The sequence below is a fragment of the Enhydra lutris genome, unplaced genomic scaffold (genome assembly GCF_002288905.1).
Source record: "Enhydra lutris kenyoni isolate GAN:26980312 unplaced genomic scaffold, ASM228890v2 scaffoldscaffold1, whole genome shotgun sequence".
Classification (NCBI taxonomy): Eukaryota; Metazoa; Chordata; class Mammalia; order Carnivora; family Mustelidae; genus Enhydra; species Enhydra lutris.
Window position 1 is genome coordinate 47,166,338 of NW_019154085.1, and position 21,158 is coordinate 47,187,495.

The 21,158-nt window shown below is 50.1% G+C and overlaps 1 protein-coding gene across 3 annotated transcripts in view; it reads left to right on the top strand.

Moving 5' to 3' along the window:
* Positions 1-21,158, top strand: part of LOC111146464 (protein phosphatase 1 regulatory subunit 7) — a 29,117-nt gene that overhangs the window by 4,690 nt on the left and 3,269 nt on the right. For all 3 annotated transcript variants that reach the window (XM_022502112.1, XM_022502040.1, XM_022502193.1), the window contains 7 exons: positions 2,356-2,411; positions 3,011-3,076; positions 3,625-3,755; positions 3,993-4,155; positions 5,818-5,934; positions 6,716-6,820; positions 10,513-10,599. In XM_022502112.1, coding sequence (XP_022357820.1) covers positions 2,356-2,411; positions 3,011-3,076; positions 3,625-3,755; positions 3,993-4,155; positions 5,818-5,934; positions 6,716-6,820; positions 10,513-10,599 — 725 coding nt within the window. The remainder of the gene's footprint in view (positions 1-2,355; positions 2,412-3,010; positions 3,077-3,624; positions 3,756-3,992; positions 4,156-5,817; positions 5,935-6,715; positions 6,821-10,512; positions 10,600-21,158) is intronic.

The window sequence follows — 21,158 nt, forward strand, 5'->3', positions numbered from 1 at the left end:
ACATTTACTTTGGAGCTCCAGAGTAGATATTCTGGAAGCGGCGTGGGTGGAATAAGTACATGGGAGTGAAGGATGGAAGCTTTCGTTATGTCTAACTGAGTCACGGAAAGACCAAGAGGGTGGGAGCATCACCTGCTCTCCCATCCGAACATCCGGCGCTCATGAAGGACTGGAGAGTTGGTGGGGCCCTGTCCTGGGGATTTTCTCTCCCTGGGTGGTGAGTGCAGGCTCCTAGGGGCTCACACTGGGGCTCACGGTGATAGAGTAGAGCAGCTGGACTTGAACCCAGCTTATCCAAACCCAGCGTTCTTTGTTCCAGATGACTAGCTAATTAAAAGCACTCTGGAAAATGTTAAAAATGGGGGTGGGGATGAGCACTTGGGTGTCTCAGTTGGTAAGCTGCTGCCTTTGGCTCAGGTTTTGATCCCAGGGTCCTGGGATCAAGTCCCACATCAGGCTCCCTGCTCATCAGGGAGCCTGCTTCTTTCTCTCCCACTACCCGCTGCTCTTGCATGTGCTTGCTCTCAAGTAAATAAATGAAATATTAAAAAAAAAAAAAAACCCTCTGGAAATTTGTAGTCTTATAAGTCCTTAAGAGAAATCGGGCCTCGGTGCTCCCACCTGTATTTACTTAAGTCCTAAGTTCAAATAAAATTCAAATGTGTCAACTGTTACCTTTCACTTATTTTCCTTAACTTATTTTAAAAAAAGAAAAAGATGAATACGTGATAGATTTGGGGAAACATTCTAGGCTGGTAATTATTGCAGAGGTTAAGCTGTTCTGAGGGGCCTGCCCTGAGTGCTGGGCATGCTACAGACACAGCCACATTAAGCTGTGTGACCACCTGTCCTGTGGAGTCCAGGCCTGGTCTCTACCCACCGGCCGTGCTCAGTTGTCTGCAGTGCTGCCTTGCCCTCTCACGGTGTCCTGGTGTGGATGCTGGGTGGCTTGGACACCTGCGTTCATTGTGCTGCCTCTCTCCTTACAGCTTCCACAGTTCACGGATCTTGGATTTGTGCCATCTGGGGGCGAGGAGTAATTTGGGTATATCTCTTGGTTTTGCCCAACTCCTTTTATTTCATTCCTATGTTGGTTGATACCTTGTAAAGTTATAGCAAATAATTCCAGTAAATAATAAACTGTAGCAAACAACATATTTTTTTGACTAGGTTAGAAGACTGAATTAGCCAGTGCCAGCCAGTGCTGAGTGGTTAAGCTGGTCAAGTGCTCCTCTCGGCTGCCTCCTGTCAAGGGCCAGGCTGGCCAGCAGACAGAGTGAACCCCTGGTCCTTGGGAGGTGCCAGGAGCATGAGGTCTGAGGGCTGCAGGCCCATTCCACGGCAGAAGCAGATATAGCTTTGCAGTAGGGGGGCAGGCAGCAGTAGGAACCAGGCAAAAACAGCATTGGGGACAGCCGCTTTCCAGGAGAGCGGGGGCCACATGCTCCCATCACGAGCGTGTCAAGCCAGGCGGCCCAGTTTCCTCAGAGAGCCAGAAGGGACATTAGAGAAGTGTCATCCAGTCACAGTATATGACCTCATTCAGATGCTAAGACTGAGGGGAGAAATTGTCAGACATGGATGAAATCCAAGGATCGCTGTTATTGTTTTCAAGCACTGAGCTGTTTTTAGACACGCACGCATCCATCAGTTCAGGAGAAACGAAGACCAGGAAGCTGCTGATGGCAGGCCATTGGGCCAGGGCCTGAGCTCATTGCACAGCTCTCCCCCAGCACTGGGGCAGGGGGGTCTCTGCAGGGAGCAGCTCGTGCCTCCGGCGGAGAAGTGTGTTTAAATCGGTCAGGGCTCTCCAGTCCCTCTGTCAAGCTGTCCTTTGTTTTGGTGTCCTCTTTGCAGAGATGAGTGTTTATAGATTCAAGACCACTTTCCAAAGCAATAAAAGGCACATCCTAGAACATCTGACATGCCCAGCATGAGCAGTGTTCACATGGTCTAATTTATTGCCACAGATGAGAAAGGAGAGGGCCGGCTGCTGCCAGCTGGGCAGCTCTGGGCTGCTCCCCTACCGCCCACTGGGCTCACCTGAGGCTCTGTCGGCCTCTCCCCTCCTTCCTGCAAACAGTTTCAGGCTACATGTCCTTCCCAGGCAAGTTTAGTGGCACACATAGAAGTTTGGAGACCTTTGCTGGTCGCCGAGTTCAGGAACATCTGAATACTTGAAAGGCAACTGTGACTGGAGCAGTGCATTAACCCTGCCGCACCATCCAGAGCCTCCATGTGCCGCTGCGTGGCTTCTGCTGGGCGTGATTTCACTCTGAGCCAGGCAGCCCAAGTCCCAGGGCCACGGACACTAGGGTTCTGAATGGGCTTTGTTTTTCCTTCTCATTTTTTCAGAAGGACAAGAGCTGCCTGTGGATATGGAAACCATCAGCCTGGACAGAGATGCAGAGGTAATGCCCCCGGCTGGCCGCAGCCTCAGGGGCCATGGTGATGGACCACTCTGTCAGGGTGTCTTTTATGGAGGTTCCAGATTAGTAAGTGATTTCCTAGGCAAGGTCGTCTGTGCCCCACTCGGTTGGGTCAGATTCCTTGTGTCCTGGTTGTTTCTAATACCAGTGGTTGAAACTCCAGGTCTGGAACCAGAGGATTGGGTGGCCGATGAACCGCCCTTGTCATCTGAATGACACAAGTAGGTCTGGTGATTGCATTGTCCATGGCAGGGCCTCAATCTCCCCAACATCGGAAGCACACCGAACGCTGACAGCTCCGGGCAGGCGGGAGACTACAGGAAGCCTCACCTGGGCACCCCCCCACCCCAAGCCCACAGCTGGCAGCGGCTGCCTGGGCCCATGTTTGCACTCAGGGGGCTGGGGGGAAGACGGACTTTACTTGCTGCTCGTTTTTATGTCAGACTGCCAGCAAGCATCTTGCAGCCGTCACTGTGGCCTGTCTACAGGCTTGACAGTGTCTCCTCACCCTCCCCTGCACCCACCTCCAGGAAGCAGGTCTTTAGGTGCTGCTCAGCAGCTTGATTTCTTCTTCATTTCAGGACGTTGATCTAAATCACTACCGCATTGGGAAGATTGAGGGGTTTGACGTGCTGAAGAAAGTGAAGGTGAGGGCAACTCTGTCCTTCCTCTGGAGGGGATGCTGACACCCCGGAGCCCATCCCACCCAAGGGGTACGGGCATATGCCTAACTGGGGGTTGGTTCTGCTGGCCCGTGTCCTGAACTGCCATCGGCACTTTGTACCCTAAATATGGACGGGTCTGCAGCACTATCCAGGAGGTCGACGGCTGCTCTCCTAGGCCAGACAGTGAGCCGGTGCAGAGCCTACCTGCAGTTAAGCACACCCAGACTGTAGTCCTTACCTAGTTCAGTTCTGTTTGTTCAAAATTGAGCCCAGTGCTAGTTTGCTCTGCTGGGAAATAGCACGCCCAACCCTAACCAGTGCCTCCCTCACCAAGGAGGTCTGCTCAGTGCGAGGCCTGCCTCCAGCCCCTCTTTGGGTGTCTGTCCATCGTCTCCATTGTTGGCACGTTTCTAGAAGACAACGGGAGCATGAAAAGTGCATCCCCTGCCCTGGAAGGCTGGTGCTGTGACACAATTGGCATCTCGTGGCCTCCCTGTTGCCTGTGTCAACTGTCCTTTTTCATCCCTCAGACTCTCTGCCTCCGTCAAAATTTAATTAAATACATTGAAAATCTGGAGGAGTTACAGAGTCTGCGAGAGCTGGATCTTTATGACAACCAAATCAAGAAGATTGAGAATCTGGAGGCGCTGACACAGTTGGAGTGAGTCATGAGTCCGGGGGACGACTGTGGGGCTTGCTCCATCTCCCCAGAACCACCCCTGGGCCCCAGCTCCCAGCCCTGGGGGCCACCTCTGCCACAGGGTCCTGCAGAGAGCCTGGCGGGCAGCTGGGGTGGTGTGTAGCCCACCTGGTGGGGGGGCTGCTTCCAGCTTACTTGCATTCTGAGCCTCATGCCACCTGGGCTCTTTTAAAACTGAAATGCTTTGCTTGTTCTCAGGATTCTAGATATTTCTTTCAATCTGCTGAGAAACATTGAAGGAGTCGACAAGCTGACACGACTGAAGAAGCTCTTCCTGGTTAACAATAAAATCAGTAAGATCGAGAACATAAGCAGCTTACACCAACTGCAGATGCTGGAGCTGGGCTCCAACCGCATCCGGGTAGGTGCAGGCGTGTGGCAAGGGGCCTGGCCTTGGGGACTGGTGGTGGTGGGTGCTGGGGTGTGTGCTTGGCTACGTGCTCCATATGGTGGGTGGGGTTTGATTTCCCAGGAAGAGAATGTTAACTTCAGGTCAGTGTTAATAAGAACGTGGTCTAGCCCTTTCTCTGCACAGAAATTTCATTTGTTCTTCATCCAGATCACAGCCTAAACCTTAGCAAAGCATCCCAGTTACATTCTACCCGAGTGAAGCACTTTGGTTTTCATATGCTGAGGTTGTGTTCTTTGGTGGCCTCTCTGAGATGACAGTGTCCCAGACATGGCAGAGTTGTGGCTTATAGTGACCTGACCTGCACACGGGCTGTAGGAAGCATGTTGCAACTCAGTAACTTGGTTGGCCCATTCTCCCTGGGTAGCTGCATACAACTTGGACACACCCCACGACACCCTTACATCCTGCCACATTCTGTCTGACCTCTGGGAGCACTGGGCAGAGGAGACAGAAGAGGCTTCAGTAAAGAGGTTGGTGTCCGTAGGAGCAGGCCTTTACTCATCTGACGATAGCTACTGGGCAGAGCCCCTGGTAGAAACGCAGGAGTCACAGAAGGACTGACATTGGCGGGGGCATGGGGAGGTGGTGGCAGCTGTTAGCCAGCAAAGAGGAGGAAGGGTCACCAGGACAGTGATGAGGATCTCTGCTAGCCAGAAGACCACCTGACATTCCAGTGAAGACAGTTGTCCCAAGCGCTTCTTCCCCCACCTCTGTGTTACAAACAGCCCTCCGTCTAGCTCTTGGACATCACAGCACACTGTACTCAACCCAGCTTGGCCCTTGAGAGCTGGGCAGGGTGCAAACCCAGGAGGGCCTCCTGGGACAGTTGTGAGCAAAGTAGCCTGTTTAAAACTAAAGAGTGAAGAGTGGTCCAGATGTCAGATTTTATCAACTATCTCTCTCTGCAGCATTTCTAGGAGAATGGTGGCTCACCGTACATCAGCATAGGCAGTTCAGGAAGCCCTGCCCCTGAAGCCTCATCCTCCAGTCCTGCTGTGATGTACAGGGTGGGATGCACCTGCCTCCTGCCCTGCTGGTGGATTAGCATGTGCCCAAAAGCTGGCAGTGAACTCGGGAGGGAAGTAGGTCCAGTCAGCACGTCCTGGGCCACCTGCTCTCTGCAAGGCACTGAGATTGATGGTTGAGTAGAGGAGCAGGGGATTCTGGTAGGGAGGGAGGGTTGTGGATCCTGAGATGGGGGACAGAGAGCCATGGAATGGGGGTGCCTGCTCCCAGGAATCTTGGGTGGCATCCTGAGGTCAAGGCCGCTTCTGTGGAGACCGAGGTTCCCAGAATGCATTTTAACGAACCCTCCAATGGAATAATGATATCGTGTGAGCTCTGAGCTTCAGCGGTTGATGGGGGGCTGCTCACCTGTGGATGCCCCCTGACCTCGGGCTCATGAGGCTTAGGGTAAGCCTGGGAGATGAGACCTTGGCCAAGCCACCTTTTAAGTGAGATTTCAGTGGAGAATTTCCAGAGTCGACGGATAACTTGCCCCCATCCAGGGCCGCAGTCCAGATGGCTGTGTCTCCTTGCCCAGGCCCCTCGCCCACCCTGCTCCAGCTAGTTGGCCACACAATATTCATTGTGACCCTGTCTTTTTCACAGGCAATTGAAAATATTGACACGTTAACCAGTCTGGAGAGTTTGTTTTTGGGGAAAAACAAGATCACTAAACTTCAGAACCTGGATGCACTTACCAACTTGACGGTGCTCAGTATGCAGGTACTAACCCGCCTTCATGCCCCTGTGGCCGAGCCCCGGCTGGGGCAGAACTGCCCAGCACCCCGCACACTCGTCTTCTGCCGTGTCCGGAATCAGCGCTCCCTTCACCATCAGGGAGCCACTGAAATGTTAGGTTTCAGAGACTCCACATCCATACACATAAAAGGTTCTTCCCTGGGTAGCTTCTAGCTACAGGGTCGTCTCAGGAAGGCTGAGCTTGTGCTAAGGCTTCCTGAAGCATCTAGCTCCATGGTGGAAGCTTCCACACCCACACAGAGAGCAGAGCCCTGTTTTTGCAAGTTGGCAAGCCCCTGAGTACGCCAGGCCCTCGAGGTGAGGTGCCATAGCGTGTGCTGGGCGTGGCGGGTCTCCCCAAAACCAGTTGTACCTTTTGCAAAGTAGACGTTCTGCAGATTCTTTTCTTAAAAAGGACCATATACTTTGCATTACAATGTATATTAAAAGAAGTGCAAAGTAATTTATTTTAAAATATTTAGTGAATTTGACATTTTTGAATGACTGAATTATGGGAGTAGACCTTTCCAGGCATATCTAAAGAAGTGAGTACTTCACCTAAAGGCCTCCAACTCTCACACAGCATTTTAGCCAGTGCGACAGACTTGAAATTTGGAGTGCACTCACTACGTTCACTTCCTTCTGGCACACTCGGAATTCAGTGCCCTAGCATTAGGCCTCTCCAAGAGGAGCAGTCTCCCGCGCTAAGAGCCAATTTGTTCCCTCCCCTCTGCTGTTCTGAGGCTGTTGGCCCTCTGTCTTGCAGAGCAACCGGCTGACCAAGATGGAGGGTCTGCAGAGCCTGGTGAACCTTCGAGAGCTGTACCTGAGCCACAACGGCATCGAGGTCATCGAGGGCCTGGAGAACAATGTAAGACATGTGCTCGTGTGTCCGGGGCGGTGCGGGTGAGTCCTGTTCTGAAGAAGACTCGTTACCTCTAGGGGTCTATGGTTAAGACCATCCCCACTCACGCTGGGACACGCATGAAGTTCATGTAGTCTCCGCTCTCCGCTGGGAGAGTGGGGAGCCAGTGCTGCACACTGCGGTCCCCAGCAGTACCTCGGCCTCTTCCCAGGGGCCCCAGCCTGTGGAGGGCTGGCAGGTGTCGGCAGCTGTCCCTCCCTCCCCATCCTGGCCACTGCACTTCCTGACCCATGGCTTTCCAGACCACAGGGGCCAAGAGACCTCAGCTTTGAACTGACTTCCTGCACGTCCCTCCTCCTCCCTGCTTTTCACCCACCCTCGCAGGGATGAGGAGGGCCTGTCCACCTCCCAGGGATAGCCCTGCTCTTGCCTCACACAGGACAGCCTTAGATGCGCTGAGCGGGGAGGGTGGGTGGCGCTGGCCACTGCCTTTCTCAGCTGCCTGTAGGCAAGCCTGCTTTTCCTCCCTGCGGTAGTCGAGACAAATAAAATACTTTTTCTCATTCAATTTTACTGGGTTTTTTTTTTTCTGTTTTGTTTATTGCCAGCAAAGGTAACCGTATGGTTACTTTTGTTATTCTAAACCTAGAATTTCAGTCTTAGTAAAGGCTTCTTTGGCTTCTGTGCCTCAGCCCCTGGGTCTAGTCACCGTTAGCCATGTTTTAGAGGGAAAACCACATTCTGAATTTCATTTTAGCACTACCTAGAATTTTCGAGGAGTTACAGTTGGCCCGTGATAAGCGTAGTCACCTTCCTTCACTTTGCAGTCAGACTGAGAGCTTATAGCCCAGCGAATCCACCGGACGCACACTGGGGCCGTGCAGGATGGAGGGTGGAGGCCCGTGGGAGAGGCTGGACTCTACAGAGGCTGGGGACAGGGTTTTGTCTGCGGCATGGACAACGGAGCACAGGTCCCCAGCAAATGGGAAAGAAGCGAAAGTGGAGAATTTTACCGGTAGACATGCTACACTGTGATCTGGATTCAACACCAGATCATCGTTAGGCCTCTGAACAAAACAGAAAAAAAAAAAAAAAAGAAAGAAAAAAGTAGTTGTGACTTTAAAGGTAATTAGTTATTAGAATATTTATCATTGGTCCAATGTGACAGCCTCCCCAGGGCTTCATTCAATTGGAAGTCAAATGTTCATTTAAGTTTTTTCTCTTAATTGATCTGGAATTTATTTTTGTTCTGGGAAGTAAGGAAGTAATGTATGTTTTTCCCAAATGGCAAATCCCCGTCCCAGTACCACCTATGATGCCACCTCAGCATTCAGGGCACCCCACCCCATGCAGCCCCCTCCCTGCGCACATGGCTGTCCGTGGTATGTCACTGCACAATGGACACCCTGTCTGCTGAACTTGCTCGCCACCCCCCGCCCAGTTCCTACCCCCCTCCCTTTTTTTGGGGGGTGGGAAGCAATTCTCTACTGGTTTGCTTTCAGATGAGCTTTCAAAACACTGTCCAGCTCCCCAGAAAAACACAGGACAGTGTCAAGCGCATAACCAAGTCCCTCTGCTCAGGGTCCCAGGCCCAGTCCTGCCAGCCACAGCGTCCCTGGGACCGAGCCTTCACGCAGAGTCCGCACTGCGACCGAAGCCTGCCTGCGTCTCTGCACGTGTACCCGGTGACACCAGGCACCGCAGGACGGGCTCAGAGGGCTGGAGGTCACTGCGGGGGCAACCCCAGCCTGCCACTGCCTGCCACCCCCCCTCTTCTGCCAAGACCCGCTAAGTCCCTGTTTGCTATAGACCCCATCCCCCAGGCAGGAGCCTCCTGCCACGCTGCACTCACACCACAGCCTGAGCGCACATGATGAGCCCAACACAAGCTACACAGAGGAACTCCTCATCTACGTGCCCATGCTCAGCTGGCATGTGACACGGCATGGACCCTGTGGCTGCCTGGAGGGTGACTGGCCAGCACTCTTGCTAGGTGACATGGTGGGGCAGAGGGAGGGCCCTCAAGGAGTCAGACACCGGAGCCAGAGCCCCTCTGAGTCGGCATGACTGCTGGCTACGGGCTAACGAGTGTGTTCACGGATTTGTTTTTATTTTATTGAGACAGTTGGTAACTTTCCCTTAAAACTTGGGAAGGTTTGGAATCAGAATCCCAGGAACACAGCAGAAAATGTAAGAAGGGATTCACAGTCAGAAGTGGGTACACAAGAAGGTTGTCAACCAACTTCTAAATGTTTCCCTTTTGATTTTAAGAAAAAATTGCTGGTTAGTTTGATTAAACCTGGTTTAGCAAGCAATGCAAGCTTTAACAGCCTTCGTTTTTACTATAGTGTTATTCAACTCTGTTAAATCTTAAAGCTGAGCTTTAAAAAAAATACTCCTGAGGCTTAGGTGATGTGAAAGACAGCATCTGCCGAGCGCTCCTTGGAGAGGGGATCGTGGGGCGCAGGCTGGAAACAGGAGACACAGTGTCTGGCCTGCAGAGAGAGGGTGCTCAGTCACTCCAGACACTGCTCCAGCAGGGCCGAGCACTCCTTCCGCTCTCTCCTATGAGCTGTAAATCCCAGGCCGGCGCCCTACCCGCTCTCTCTCCACACCCGGGCCTTCCTCCTCGCCCCTTCCTCCTGGTGGCCTCTTCCCAGAAGAAGGGCGTCCTCTGGGAGAACAGGCTGGGGCCACTAGTGCCCTCTCTCCCACCTTGGCTCTTACCTGGGCAGTTTCCTCCCCCAATGAGCCCCAGGCTCCTCATCTCTAAGTGAAGACAAAAATACTATTCTGAGGATTACTTTTTTTTTTTTTTTTTTTTTTTAATTTATCTGACAGAGCTCACAAGTAGGCAGAGAGGCAGGCAGAGAGAGAGGGGGAAGCAGGCTCCCCGCTGAGCAGAGAGCCCGATGCGGGACTCAATCCCAGGACCCTGAGATCATGACCTGAGCCGAAGGCAGAGACTTAACCCACTGAGCCCCAGACTCCTAGACCCCTAGGCGCCTAGGCGCCCCTGAGGATTACTTTTTTTATAAAGATTTTATTTATTTATTTGACAGAGATCACAAGTAGGCAGAGGGGCAGGCAGAGAGAGGAAGGGAAGCAGGCTCCCTGCTGAGCAGAGAGACCGACGTGGGGCTCGATCCCAGGACCCTGGGATCATGACCTGAGCCGAAGGCAGAGGCTTTAACCCACTGAGCCACCCAGGTGCCCCTGATTATTATTTTTGTGGTATTGTACATGTCCTCAAGATAGACTGAGTAGATGTGGCTACAAGTGTCACTGCTTCTTCAGAGCCCACCCAGATGCCCCCATGCAACAGAGCCCCCTCACCGCCCCCCCCCCCCCGAGCCCCAGGCCTGCCCTGCTTCCAGGAAGGTGTTACTGTGCTCTTCCAGGACCATGCATCTCACCAGGATGGGGACCCTGGCATGCAGGGGTCTGGGAGTCTGGGGCTGGGAGCATCAGGTACCAGGAGTGATTGATGAGCGCTCTGCACAGTGGCTGTGAGGGTTCCGTGTGGGAGCAAAATGGGTGGCCTGCATCTCCATCCTGTTAGGACACTCCTGTGCCGCGAGGGTGGAGAAGGTGGCTCACCCTGCAGCTCTAAGCTGGGCCCCCGACGCCATGTGCGCGGTCACACAACCATTGTTGAACTGAGATAATCCAGGAAAAATCTTATCTCCTTATTTTAGAACAAACTCACGATGTTGGACATTGCATCAAATAGAATCAAAAAAATTGAAAACGTCAGCCATCTAACAGAGCTGCAGGAGTTCTGGGTAAGTGGTTACATGCTGGGGTTGATGTTGCTTCTGCTGAAATGGTACCTCGGAGCAGTGTGCTGTGAGTGAGGGCAGGAGCGTCAGCCCCAGAGCCCCCAAGAGGGTGAGGTGGGTTGGCACTGTCTCCCAAGTTTGGTGTGGGCTTTGTCTGTGGGTCGGCGTCACCCAGGAGCAGAGTCTCCAGCCCCACATTACTCCAGATGGAGAGACCCTGGAATTGCTAAACCCGGCCCAAGAGCTCGTGCATTCAATGCGGACATGCCCCCCAGAAGGAGAAGGCGGTGGGCTTGTGCAGCCCATCTTCCTGGACTTTGCTGAGTCTTCTCTCATATGTTGTTTGGGGAGTCAAGTCGCAGAGCAAGTAAGAAGCAGTAGGGAGAGAAACAGGATGTAGGAAGTCTTAACTTCTGGACTCCTCTGCATGCATTGCCAAATGATCCCTGAGACGAGGCCCTCTGCATGAGAGCCCATGGGCGTCTGTACTGCCTATCCCCAGGCTAGTGGCCCTGCTGGGGTCCGTGCTCACTTCTGACCCTGTGATGCTATGAGCCGAGTGTTGTCCTGGATGTACTCAGTCCAACCAGGATTCGTTCTGAGTCTCAGGCACGATCCTTCCTCATCCAGCCACACTGCTGACCCTGCTCACAGCCTGTGTGGTTTTCTTTCCTCATCTTAAAAGATCATCTGGGTGTGCCTTGAACATAGGTACCCTGCTGTGAGAATGTCCCCAGCCCCTTGTTAATAACACTGGGTCTTAATTAGTGTCAGGTTGTGATGCCAGAGCAAATCTGGGGACACCAGACCCAGAATTAGAGGTAGGAAAGAAAAGGGTCACAGGCTGGGGACACCAGCCAGCCACCATGACCCCAGTGGGTCTAGTGTGCAGCCTACCCCTACAGGAAGGCATAGCTGGGGATAGGCTGCTTGGATCAGAGCAAAGGGATTTGGCTCTGGAGAGGCCAGGGAACCATACAGAGAAACCCAAGGTCAAATGAGGAGCCCTATGGCAGAGGGCCTGGGTGACAGGGACTCCAGATGATCCTGAAGCCGAGTTTCTAAAACATGTGGTCCCCTCTACGTGACCTGCCAAGGGACAAGCGCGTGGGACCTGGGGCACTGAGACCACAGGTAGGGGCTGGCGAGGCACCCCACCATCAGGGAGGCAGGCAGGCTGGCAGTTGCTCAAAGCTGGATAGTCCCCACCCCTGTGACACCCAGGACATCTGCTGCTTAGACCCCAGATGGAGACAGTTAAGTGAGGCCGAGCTTACAGCACTTGACCGGGTCTGAATGCTCTCTCCTCTGGTCTCCTGATCCCAGGAACCCTGTGAAGCAGGCAGGATTGTGCATTCCAGAGGGGAGCCTGCAGACCGGGAGCTCCCTAGCCCTGCCATGCTCATACCACATGTGGGGGTGCCTAGTTGGTAACCAGTCTCTGAAAGAGATGTGGGAAGCCAGTCCTCATAAATTTTTAATCACCCAAATTCTGTGTTTCTTGAAGTTCTATTTGTTCTGCCAATTACCAACAGAAGGATGTTGAAATATCCCAGTCATGACTGTGGATTTGCTTTCTCCTGTGAGCACCGTCAGCTTTTGCTTCTTGTATTTTGAAGGTTTTTATTAGTTGCACAGACATGTAGGATTATAGTGTCTTTTTGAAACATTGTCTTTTCATCATATGGAATGTCCCTTTTCCTCACCACCCTCTGTTCTTGTCCTGAGGTCTACTCTGTGTTAATCTGGCCATTTTGTCTTTCTCCTGATTACTGTTTCCATGGGTATCTTTCTTTATCCATTTACTCAACCTGTGTCTTCATAATAAGTAAAATGTATCTCTTATAGACCACACAAGGGTTTTGTTTTTTTACCCAGTCTGACCCATCTCTGCCTTTGTTTCTTTTTTTTTTTTTAGCCTTTTTTTTTTTAAGGTTTTATTTATTTATTTGTCAGAGAAAGCAAGGCAGAGTGGCAGGCTGAGGCAGAGGGAGAAGCAGGCTCCCTGCTGAGCAAGGAGCCCGATGTGGGACTCGATCCCAGGATCCTGGGATCATGACCTGACCCGAAGGCAGCCGCTTAACCGACTGAGCCACCCAGGCATCCCCCATCTCTGCTTTTCAAGCAAGGTGTTTATCCTACTTATATTTAATATAATTGCATTTACTTGCATCCTGTGCCATGTGGGTTTAAGTGGCCATCTTGCTGTTTGTGTTTTATTTGTTCCTTTTTCTCTCTTTTCCTACCTTCTTTTGGATTGGGAAAAATGGTGTTATTTTGGGGATAGTCCATTTTATTTCCAGTCTTGGCATATTTGCTTTTATCTATGTGTTTTGTTTTTAGTGACTGTTTTAGGAATCACAAAGTGTATTTTTAATTTATCACAGTCTGCTTTCAAGTAATATTACACCACATCACAAATAACGGAAGAAGGAACACGCTTCCTTTCCTTTCCAACAGCTAACATTGTCTTATGTTTTACTTTTAATAGGCTATAAATCCCATGATAGGTCACTGTATCAGTTATCTTTTAAGGAAATTTAATTTTTTTTTTTTTTTTTTAAGAGAGAGAGCACCCAGGTGGGTGGGGAAGGGCAGAGGGAGAGAGAAAATCCCAGGCAGGCTCTACACTGAGTGCAGAGCCCAACATGGGGCTCGATCTCATGACCCTGAGATCATGACGTGAGCCAAAATCAAGAGTCATATGCTTAACAGACTGAGCCACCCAGCTGCCCCAAAGGAAATTTAATAACAAGGAAACTGACTCGTTTTACCATTTATGGCATTTTTTAGTCTTTTGTATAGTTCTCACTGTGGCGTTTACCTTCCACCTAAAGAATTTTAACATTTTTTATTGGGCAGCATGCTGTATACCAATTATTTCCGCTTTGATTGATCTGGAAAAGTCTCTGCTTTGCTTTAATTCTTGGAGGGTAGAGTTACAGGTGCACGGTCCTGGTGGGACAGCTCGGTGGGAGGCTGTCTTACAACACTGAGAACTTACCCTATTGGGCCCCGGTTCTCACTGTTTCTGATGGGAAGTGGTTCATTGTTCTTGTCCTTGTTCCCTCATGTGCGATACGTCTTCCTCCCTCTAGCTGCTATTTTATGTTCTTTTTATCACTTTTCTTTCTTGCCACTTGCCTGTCATGTGTTATTGAGCTTTTTGGATCTATGGGTGTATAGTTTTCAAAGTCAAATGCAGAAAACTTTTGAAAATAATTTCCTCAAACAGTTTTTCTGCCTCCTTCCCCCAGCTTCTTCCTAAAACCCCCAGTGACATGTATGTTGTTGAGCACTTGGCAGCTGGGCCTCTGGCTTTTATGTTGTGTGCTCTCATTTGTATGACTTCTGCTCCTGTGTCTGCGACGTCATGATCTTCTCTTCCATGACATTCATGTGCTGTAACCTCATGTACTCAGCTTTTTATCTCAGATGTTATATTTTTCAACTCTGAAGAAAATTTGGTTGTCTTTTTGTAGCTACTGTTTCTCCTCTTATGTGTGTTTCCCTTAAAGCCTTCCTTTTTCAAATGGCTAATAATTTTTGTATTGGGTGCTGGCCATTAGGATGGTAAGTTACTGGGGCACCTGGCTGGCTCAGTCAGTAGAGCATGCCACTCTTGGGGTTGCAAGTTCAAGCCCCACGTTAAACGTAGAGATTATACAAAAATAAAATTCTTTTTGAAAAAAGAGAGATGTTCAGTTATTGACTCTCTGGATTTTTGTTGTTTTCCTTTAAAGCATATTGGACTTTTTATCTAGCAGATAGTTGAGTCACCCCACGGTCCTTTCAAGACTTGTTTTCAGCTTTATTAGTGTGAGTCTAAGAAGCCTGTCCTCTAAGGTTTCTCTGCTCTGTTTCTAGCCTGTGACCCTTGGGTATCTAGCAAATGCCCAGGCATTTAGTGAGGTCTCTGCCTGTGGTTGGTGGAAGCACAAACACATCCTTTCCCTGCATGAGCTCGGGCCTTGCCCAGCTCATGGCTTCTGGCGGCTGCTCTGGGGCCGATCCACACTCCCATTTTCAGTCCAAGATTCCAGGGGACACCAGGTGCTCTTCTGGAACTTTTTCCCTGCGGAGCTCACTCCTCTCCAGGAATTCCAGCTACCTCTGCCTCCCCAAACTGCATTCCCTGCCTCTGCTCAGAAGGCCACCAGGCTGTGCTTGGGCGCCCCTGTGGTCTGCAGAGGACTCCAGGCAGAAGGCCAGGGAGGAGAGAGGTCACCTCCCTTGTTTTCCTGCTCTCAGGAGTCGCCGTCCTGTCTTGCCTGTTGTCCAACGTATGCAAAATGTGGTTTCTTGTTCTTTGTCCTTTTGGCTTATGACAAAAAGGCAAATCCAGCTCTGTTTATTCTATCACTTGAAGTCCTATTTCTTTTTTTAATATCATTTTCCTGTCTCACTCACCCACTGCAGTGTGTGAGCTCTGTGAGGCAGAGGAATGTGTTGCTCACTCTTCACTTCAGTGGCCCTTAGAGCAGTGCCTGGCACACAGCTGGCTGGATGAGAGGAAGGAACTTAGGAGGGGAAGTTGGTTAGTTGGGCAGAGACCATCTGTAAGTAACATTGGAAAACATGCTTGTGCAAATATGTGCGCTAAAGGCTTTAATATTCATGTATTGAACACAGCTCATACGGAGGTGCCACTAGAAGAGGAGGGTAAAGGGGCACCTAGGTGGCTCCGTCAGTTAAGCATCCAACTCATGACTTCAGCTCAGGTCATGATCTCATGAGCCTTAAGATGAAGCCCCACATTGGGCTCCACGCTCAGCACAGAGCCTGCTTGTGATTCTCTCCCTGCCTCTCCCATTCCCTGTCCTTCCCCCCGGCTGTGCTTGCTTGCTTACTCCCGCTCTCTCTAAAATATATATAAATAAAATCCTTTTTTAAAAAAATGGGGTAGAGCATAAACAAGCAAGTCACAGAGTAAGAAGTAACAGCTGCTTGTAAATACATAAAACATTTTCTATTTCATCAATTTTTAAAATACACGAAGACTGTGAGCTGCGATGTTTGGGCTGTCAGGTGGGCGGTGGTCTGTGCTGCGACCAGTGCCCTGGGGATGCTGGCAGGACTCTCGGCACCGCACAGGTTCTGTGGGGGCTTCAGAGCCCCGAGACCCCAGCAAAATGAGAAAGTCGAAGATTTATTTACAAAAACACATAAATGTCAGGATTCCTTGTTCTACATTGGCAATAGCTTTGTATTTTCTAATGAGAAAGTCTATGTGTTCATTATAAAAAAGAAAAAGATAAGATTACAAAAAAGAAAGACAAATCTGTCTTTTCCTTGCTTTTAGTGTTTAGTGTCCAGTTTATAAAAGCAGTTGCCCAGATTTTCTTCTGAAACTTTAGGTTTGTATTATTCAGTTTTTCCACCGCAGGGAATAATAAATTATGATATATTCCTGTGATGAAATATGCTGCTATGAAGCAAGGCCTTCAAATGACATTTGCAAAAGAGATTTAACTACAGAAAAATGCTCATGATATAATGTTGATGAAAAAGGAATGTGCAGAGTATTTTTGGGGGAGATCCACGTGTTATTAAACTCTGCCTGTGGACACATGCACAGAGAAAGGACCAGAAGTGTGGATGCAGATATGAGAAGCCCTTGTCTCTGGATTGTAAACGTGTAGCTGGTTTTTCTGTTTCTCTTTATACTCTTTGGTTCCTCCAAGTCTCCCATAACAAACATGTATTTCTTTCATAACTGAAAAACAAATGTGTAGAAAAGTGTATTCTAAGAGAATGAGAGGGACAACTTAGGCCAGCCCCTTTTCGCTGCAGTTGATGGCTTCCAGAACAGGCAGAAGAAAGAGCAGATCGACAGTGCTCTTCCTCGTGTGGGAAGTCTCAACTAGGTGTGATTCTTATTTTTTTTTAATACTGTATTTCCTACATCTCACCAATGAGCATTCTTCTGCCGGGAGGAAAAGGAGAAACAGGTGTATTTCAGGGGCGGCTGCTGAAGTGTGCTTCATGCCAGCAGGACTGCAAAGGCTGGTAGAGGCCTGGGACCCTCCACACTGCCTCCCCGGCCACTGTGGCCACATGAGCAGACCTGGCCCTAGGTGGCCGCGGAAAGAAGGGAATGAGTCAAGGGAAATGCCAGTGGTGAATCAGCATAAACTGATGACCTCTGGGGGGAGAGGCAAAGGTCACGGGCAGGGAGGCATGTGAAGCCGAGCATGAAACAGCAGAGGAGTTGGGAGCTGCCTTGATAGCCTTGCCCTCACCAGATCATCACGGCTCCCAGAGGTCAGCGTGGACAGGCCCCAGACACGTGGCCTGCTGCCCTAAATAAGTGATAATGTGGGCACATAGATGGAATGTGAAGGCAAACACCCGAAACGTTAACCTGCGTAAATGGTCACCTGTGGGGCCGGAGGGGCCAGTGGAGGGCGAGCAACCCACTGCAACTTCTCTGAGGACATCTGTTTGCGCATTTCGGTTTTTTAGAATGCTTTGCACATTTTTCTAAATGTTTTTAATTTACAATTCCAAATGACTTGAAACAAATGACTAACAATATTTCAAATTAGTACAACAACCACACAAAGGAAAGAATTATTTAAGTGACGTTGGAACCAGAGCTCTGACTTTGGTGTGTGTGAAATAACTCCAAGAAGAGCTTGAACGCCACTCACTAGTGCCAACATTGGTATTGTCGTTTTCAGACTATTTTAAATATGTTCTAGGATAAATAAATGTACTAACGTGAGTCAAATCCTTCCTAATACTTCATATACAAGAAAATAAATACAGATACAAGCAAGTGTAACCTGTCATGTTGAATTTGGATTTGGAGGCAGTTTTAGGCATGGGGGTAGGGCCCTCCGCCTGTCAGCTCAGCATAAACAGCTATAGACACGGCCAGACATAGGTGGTCGATGTCTGCAGGCTGTGGGCTCGGGACAAGCACCATGGTCACACCCTGGGCCTCAGCTGAGGGCACGTTCCACGGACAATTGGGCACAGAAGCAGCGGCTGTTTCCCTGGACAAGGGAGGCAGCCATCGGAGCTGGGGTTCCCAGGGGCCTGTGAGAAACACACAGGCAGGTGCACAGCTGGGAGACTGCTGCACAGGAACAAGGCCCCAGTGATCGGCCCCAGGGCTTTCTTAGCCGACAGCTCAGCTGTGTGTGTGTGCCCGCAGCAGACAGCTGTGCAGACTAGAGGCAGGTGGAGGTTCCAGATGCCACGCAGCACATGAAAGCAACCACGTTCCAACCTGCCAGAGCGGAGGAACAATGCCAAACATGCCAGAAGCTCCGTCAACACTCCACACAGCCCTGCGTCAGAGGTGGGTCACACACTCTGCTGGGGCCTGTGACCAAGCCTCCACGGGACCAAGAGGCTCTGCCAGAACACTGATTTTTAAGATTGTATTTATTTTATTTGAAAGTGAGAGAGAAAGAGAGCATGAGAGGGGAGAGATTAAAGAGAGAAGCAGACTCCCTGCCGAGCAAAGAGCCTGATGTGGGACTTGATCCCAGGATTCCAGGATCATGACCTGAGCTGAAGGCAGTTGCTTAACCAGCCAAGCCACCTGTGCACCCCTAGAACACCGCTTTCTAAAGGAGGCCAACAAAACTCAGACTCTATGTCACCTCCACAGTATTCAGTGTGCAAAAGAAGCAGGAGAACGTGACTCATAACAGGGAGAAAAAATCTCAGTAGAAGCCACAGGAGGCGATCGACAACAGGACCCCTGCCTGTGAGTGTGTGTGGGCCTCACTGACAGACACACCACAGCAAAAGCAGCGGGATTGCCCCTCCATGATAGGGTTTTGAAAAGGTGGGCCTCTCTCACGGAGGCTCTCTGTGGCTCTCTCTTCAGTCCCTACCATTACAGGAAGTAACAGAAACCTCTTTTGACACCAGCAGCACACAAGGCATGTATCCCCTTTGTTGAAACGGCCTACAGATTCTCAAGCAAATAAGTGATTTCAATGTGCTACCAGTGTTATATGAACTGTGTCTTGAGAGTTCTCCCACACCTTTTTTTAAGATATTACTGAGTTTGGGGGAAATCAAGTGTATGTTTGCTGTATAAATACCAGCCAAAAAAAAATCATAAAGCAAAGAAATACATCCCGTGAAGTTTGGGACTTGAGTACCATCAGCAATCTACTGGGAAAACGTCAAACAGGACACGTTCTATAGCATAATTCCAGTAGTGGATTCAGGCAACACTCGTCACTGGAGAGCTGGATGTCTGCCATGTGTCACCCCACGTAGAATTTGCTAACTGCAGAAGGGAAGTGTGCTCCCCAACTTACCCATGTGATCAAATTTACCACCCCTGATAGTGGGACAACCTGATGCTAAGTGTCTCCCAATTTGGTTCATCTGTAAAGCATATTTGCCAAAAATGTCTAATCTACTTTAACCGAGCATTTAGACCTAACTTGAAATTTGCAGGAAATACAGGGACTAGAAGAACAAGCTAGATGACACCATAAGAAAACAGGTGGATAAATCCAGAATGAGTGAGATTCTACAAGGTAGTTAACTGGGTTTCTTAAACAAGTCAATTTCAATTAACAGAAAATTGTGAGTAGAAGGTGGAAAATGTTCTAGATTAAAAGAGTCTAAAAATTGTATCTCCTGGGAGATACTCTAGGAAGGGAAGGGTCCCACCCCAACCCTGCTCCTTTACATTCCCGTCATGAAGAACTTAGAAACATGAAGGTGATCAGTTTTCCCTCCATGAACATTGCTCCCCTTCCTGGGGCTCGGGAGACCCTGGAGTGTGTATGGAAACAATGCATGGTTTTGTGTTCCATTTTGGAAGAATACAAGGATAAGACTCTCTAAAAGTCATCTGTATCAAAGACGTCGTTACAGTGTCCCACCAGTGGCAATAAAACTTCCAGTTCCGCACTCACTGAATCTAGAAGAAAACTGTCCTGAGGCCAGGCTGTGGCTCATCCTGAGTGATGAGGTCTGGAGTTTACAAAGATAGCCCCCACGGCAGACAAGTTCGGGCTGGTGTTAGTGCTGCTGTGTGAGATCGGAAGCATGTGGTGTGGCAGATAGGAGCTGGATAGTGAAACAGAAGGGGACATGGGCGCTCCACGGCCACCTGGCCCAGAGCGGATGCCAGAGTCAGCCACCGTGATGGCAGGAAGAGGTTTTGAAGCAGACAATGCCACAGAAGAACTTATTTCTTCTATACAATGTCCTGCTGCTTTTGTGAAATGAATCTACTTTCTGCGTGTTTTAAGGCCCAAGTGCAGCCGATACAGGCACCACTTAGTGATTCTCCCATTCAGTGCTCTCTTTCTCTTAACTGGCCTCCCCGGCACGGCCATGGCATCTCACTTTGCACTTGACCTTGTGGGCGGCTCAGGTTGTACAAGTGTATAGGCTTAGGCATAGTAGAATAACACTTAAGAATTTGTCCTAAAAGAGTTATATCCGTGTCCCTTTCCAGGGGAGGCGCCTGCTCAGGCTGACAGGAGAGGGCCTTCTCGGTGTCCAAGCCCTCATGACACAGCTTCAGTCCCTCCACCAGGGCCAAGACCCAGGTTCTGGAAATCTAGCTTTCCCAAAGCTGGTGACACATGAGGCCCACAAGAAGTTCTATGAAAGTAGGGTACCTTACACAGGTGGATCTGGAAGGAGGTGTCATCGCAGGAAGTCGTTAGAGACCATCGTCTGGCCATGGCTGTGAACTAGTCACAGACCAGCCCTCCAGCCTTGGGCAAGTACAAAGATTGTTTGGCTCTGTCTTCGTGGACAGTGTGCAGGCTGCATCCCCGGGACGGTGTGGCAGTTCAGTTGAGCTGAAGAAGCAGAGAGCAAAGTTTATGGCAAGACACGGCCCTGGAGAGGGGGCAGCTGTGCAGAGAAGGCGCCCCAGAGGTCCATGTGGGGATCCCCTGTCAGTCCATGGCTGAGGGCTAAGCCATCTGGGCACAAGGCCATCCCCCTCGAGGCTCACCTAGCTGCACTGCTGCCCAGGTGGAGGGATCTTGCCAACACTCTTGGCATCCATCCAACTAGGTTCCAGAATGGCCCATCCTGAGCATTAAGGACCACAGGCTCAGATTAGACCTACTTCAAATCCACCCTAATAAAGTCTGAAGCTACACTCCAGAGGAGGTGGAGTTTGGAGGCTGGTCCCCACCAAGTTAGAGGGGCCCCAACAAAGTATGACCCCAAGCCCACGCAGCCTCAGGGTGATCATCCAGTCATTAAGCTGCTTGTTAGAACAAAAAATCAACCCTCTTTGAAGAATCCAGTCTGTAGCGTATTATCCACAATGTCTAGTGTTTGATCCAAAATCACTAGACATGCAAGTAGGAAAATGTGATCTGTGCTAAAGAAAAAGTAGTGGTGAGAAACCAAACCCTCAGTGTTTAGTACAGATTACTCTCTGGGCCTGGAGGTGGGCTGTGTGGGGTCCTATTCTCGTTACCAGCTCCAGACCATTCTTCCAACTCCTCCTCCTTAAAGACCGCCCAGTGCATGGCCCCTGTGGCCTCAGCCCCTCCTTCCCTTGATGTCAGAACCCCACTTGTGCTCCAGCACAGCTCCTGCCACACATA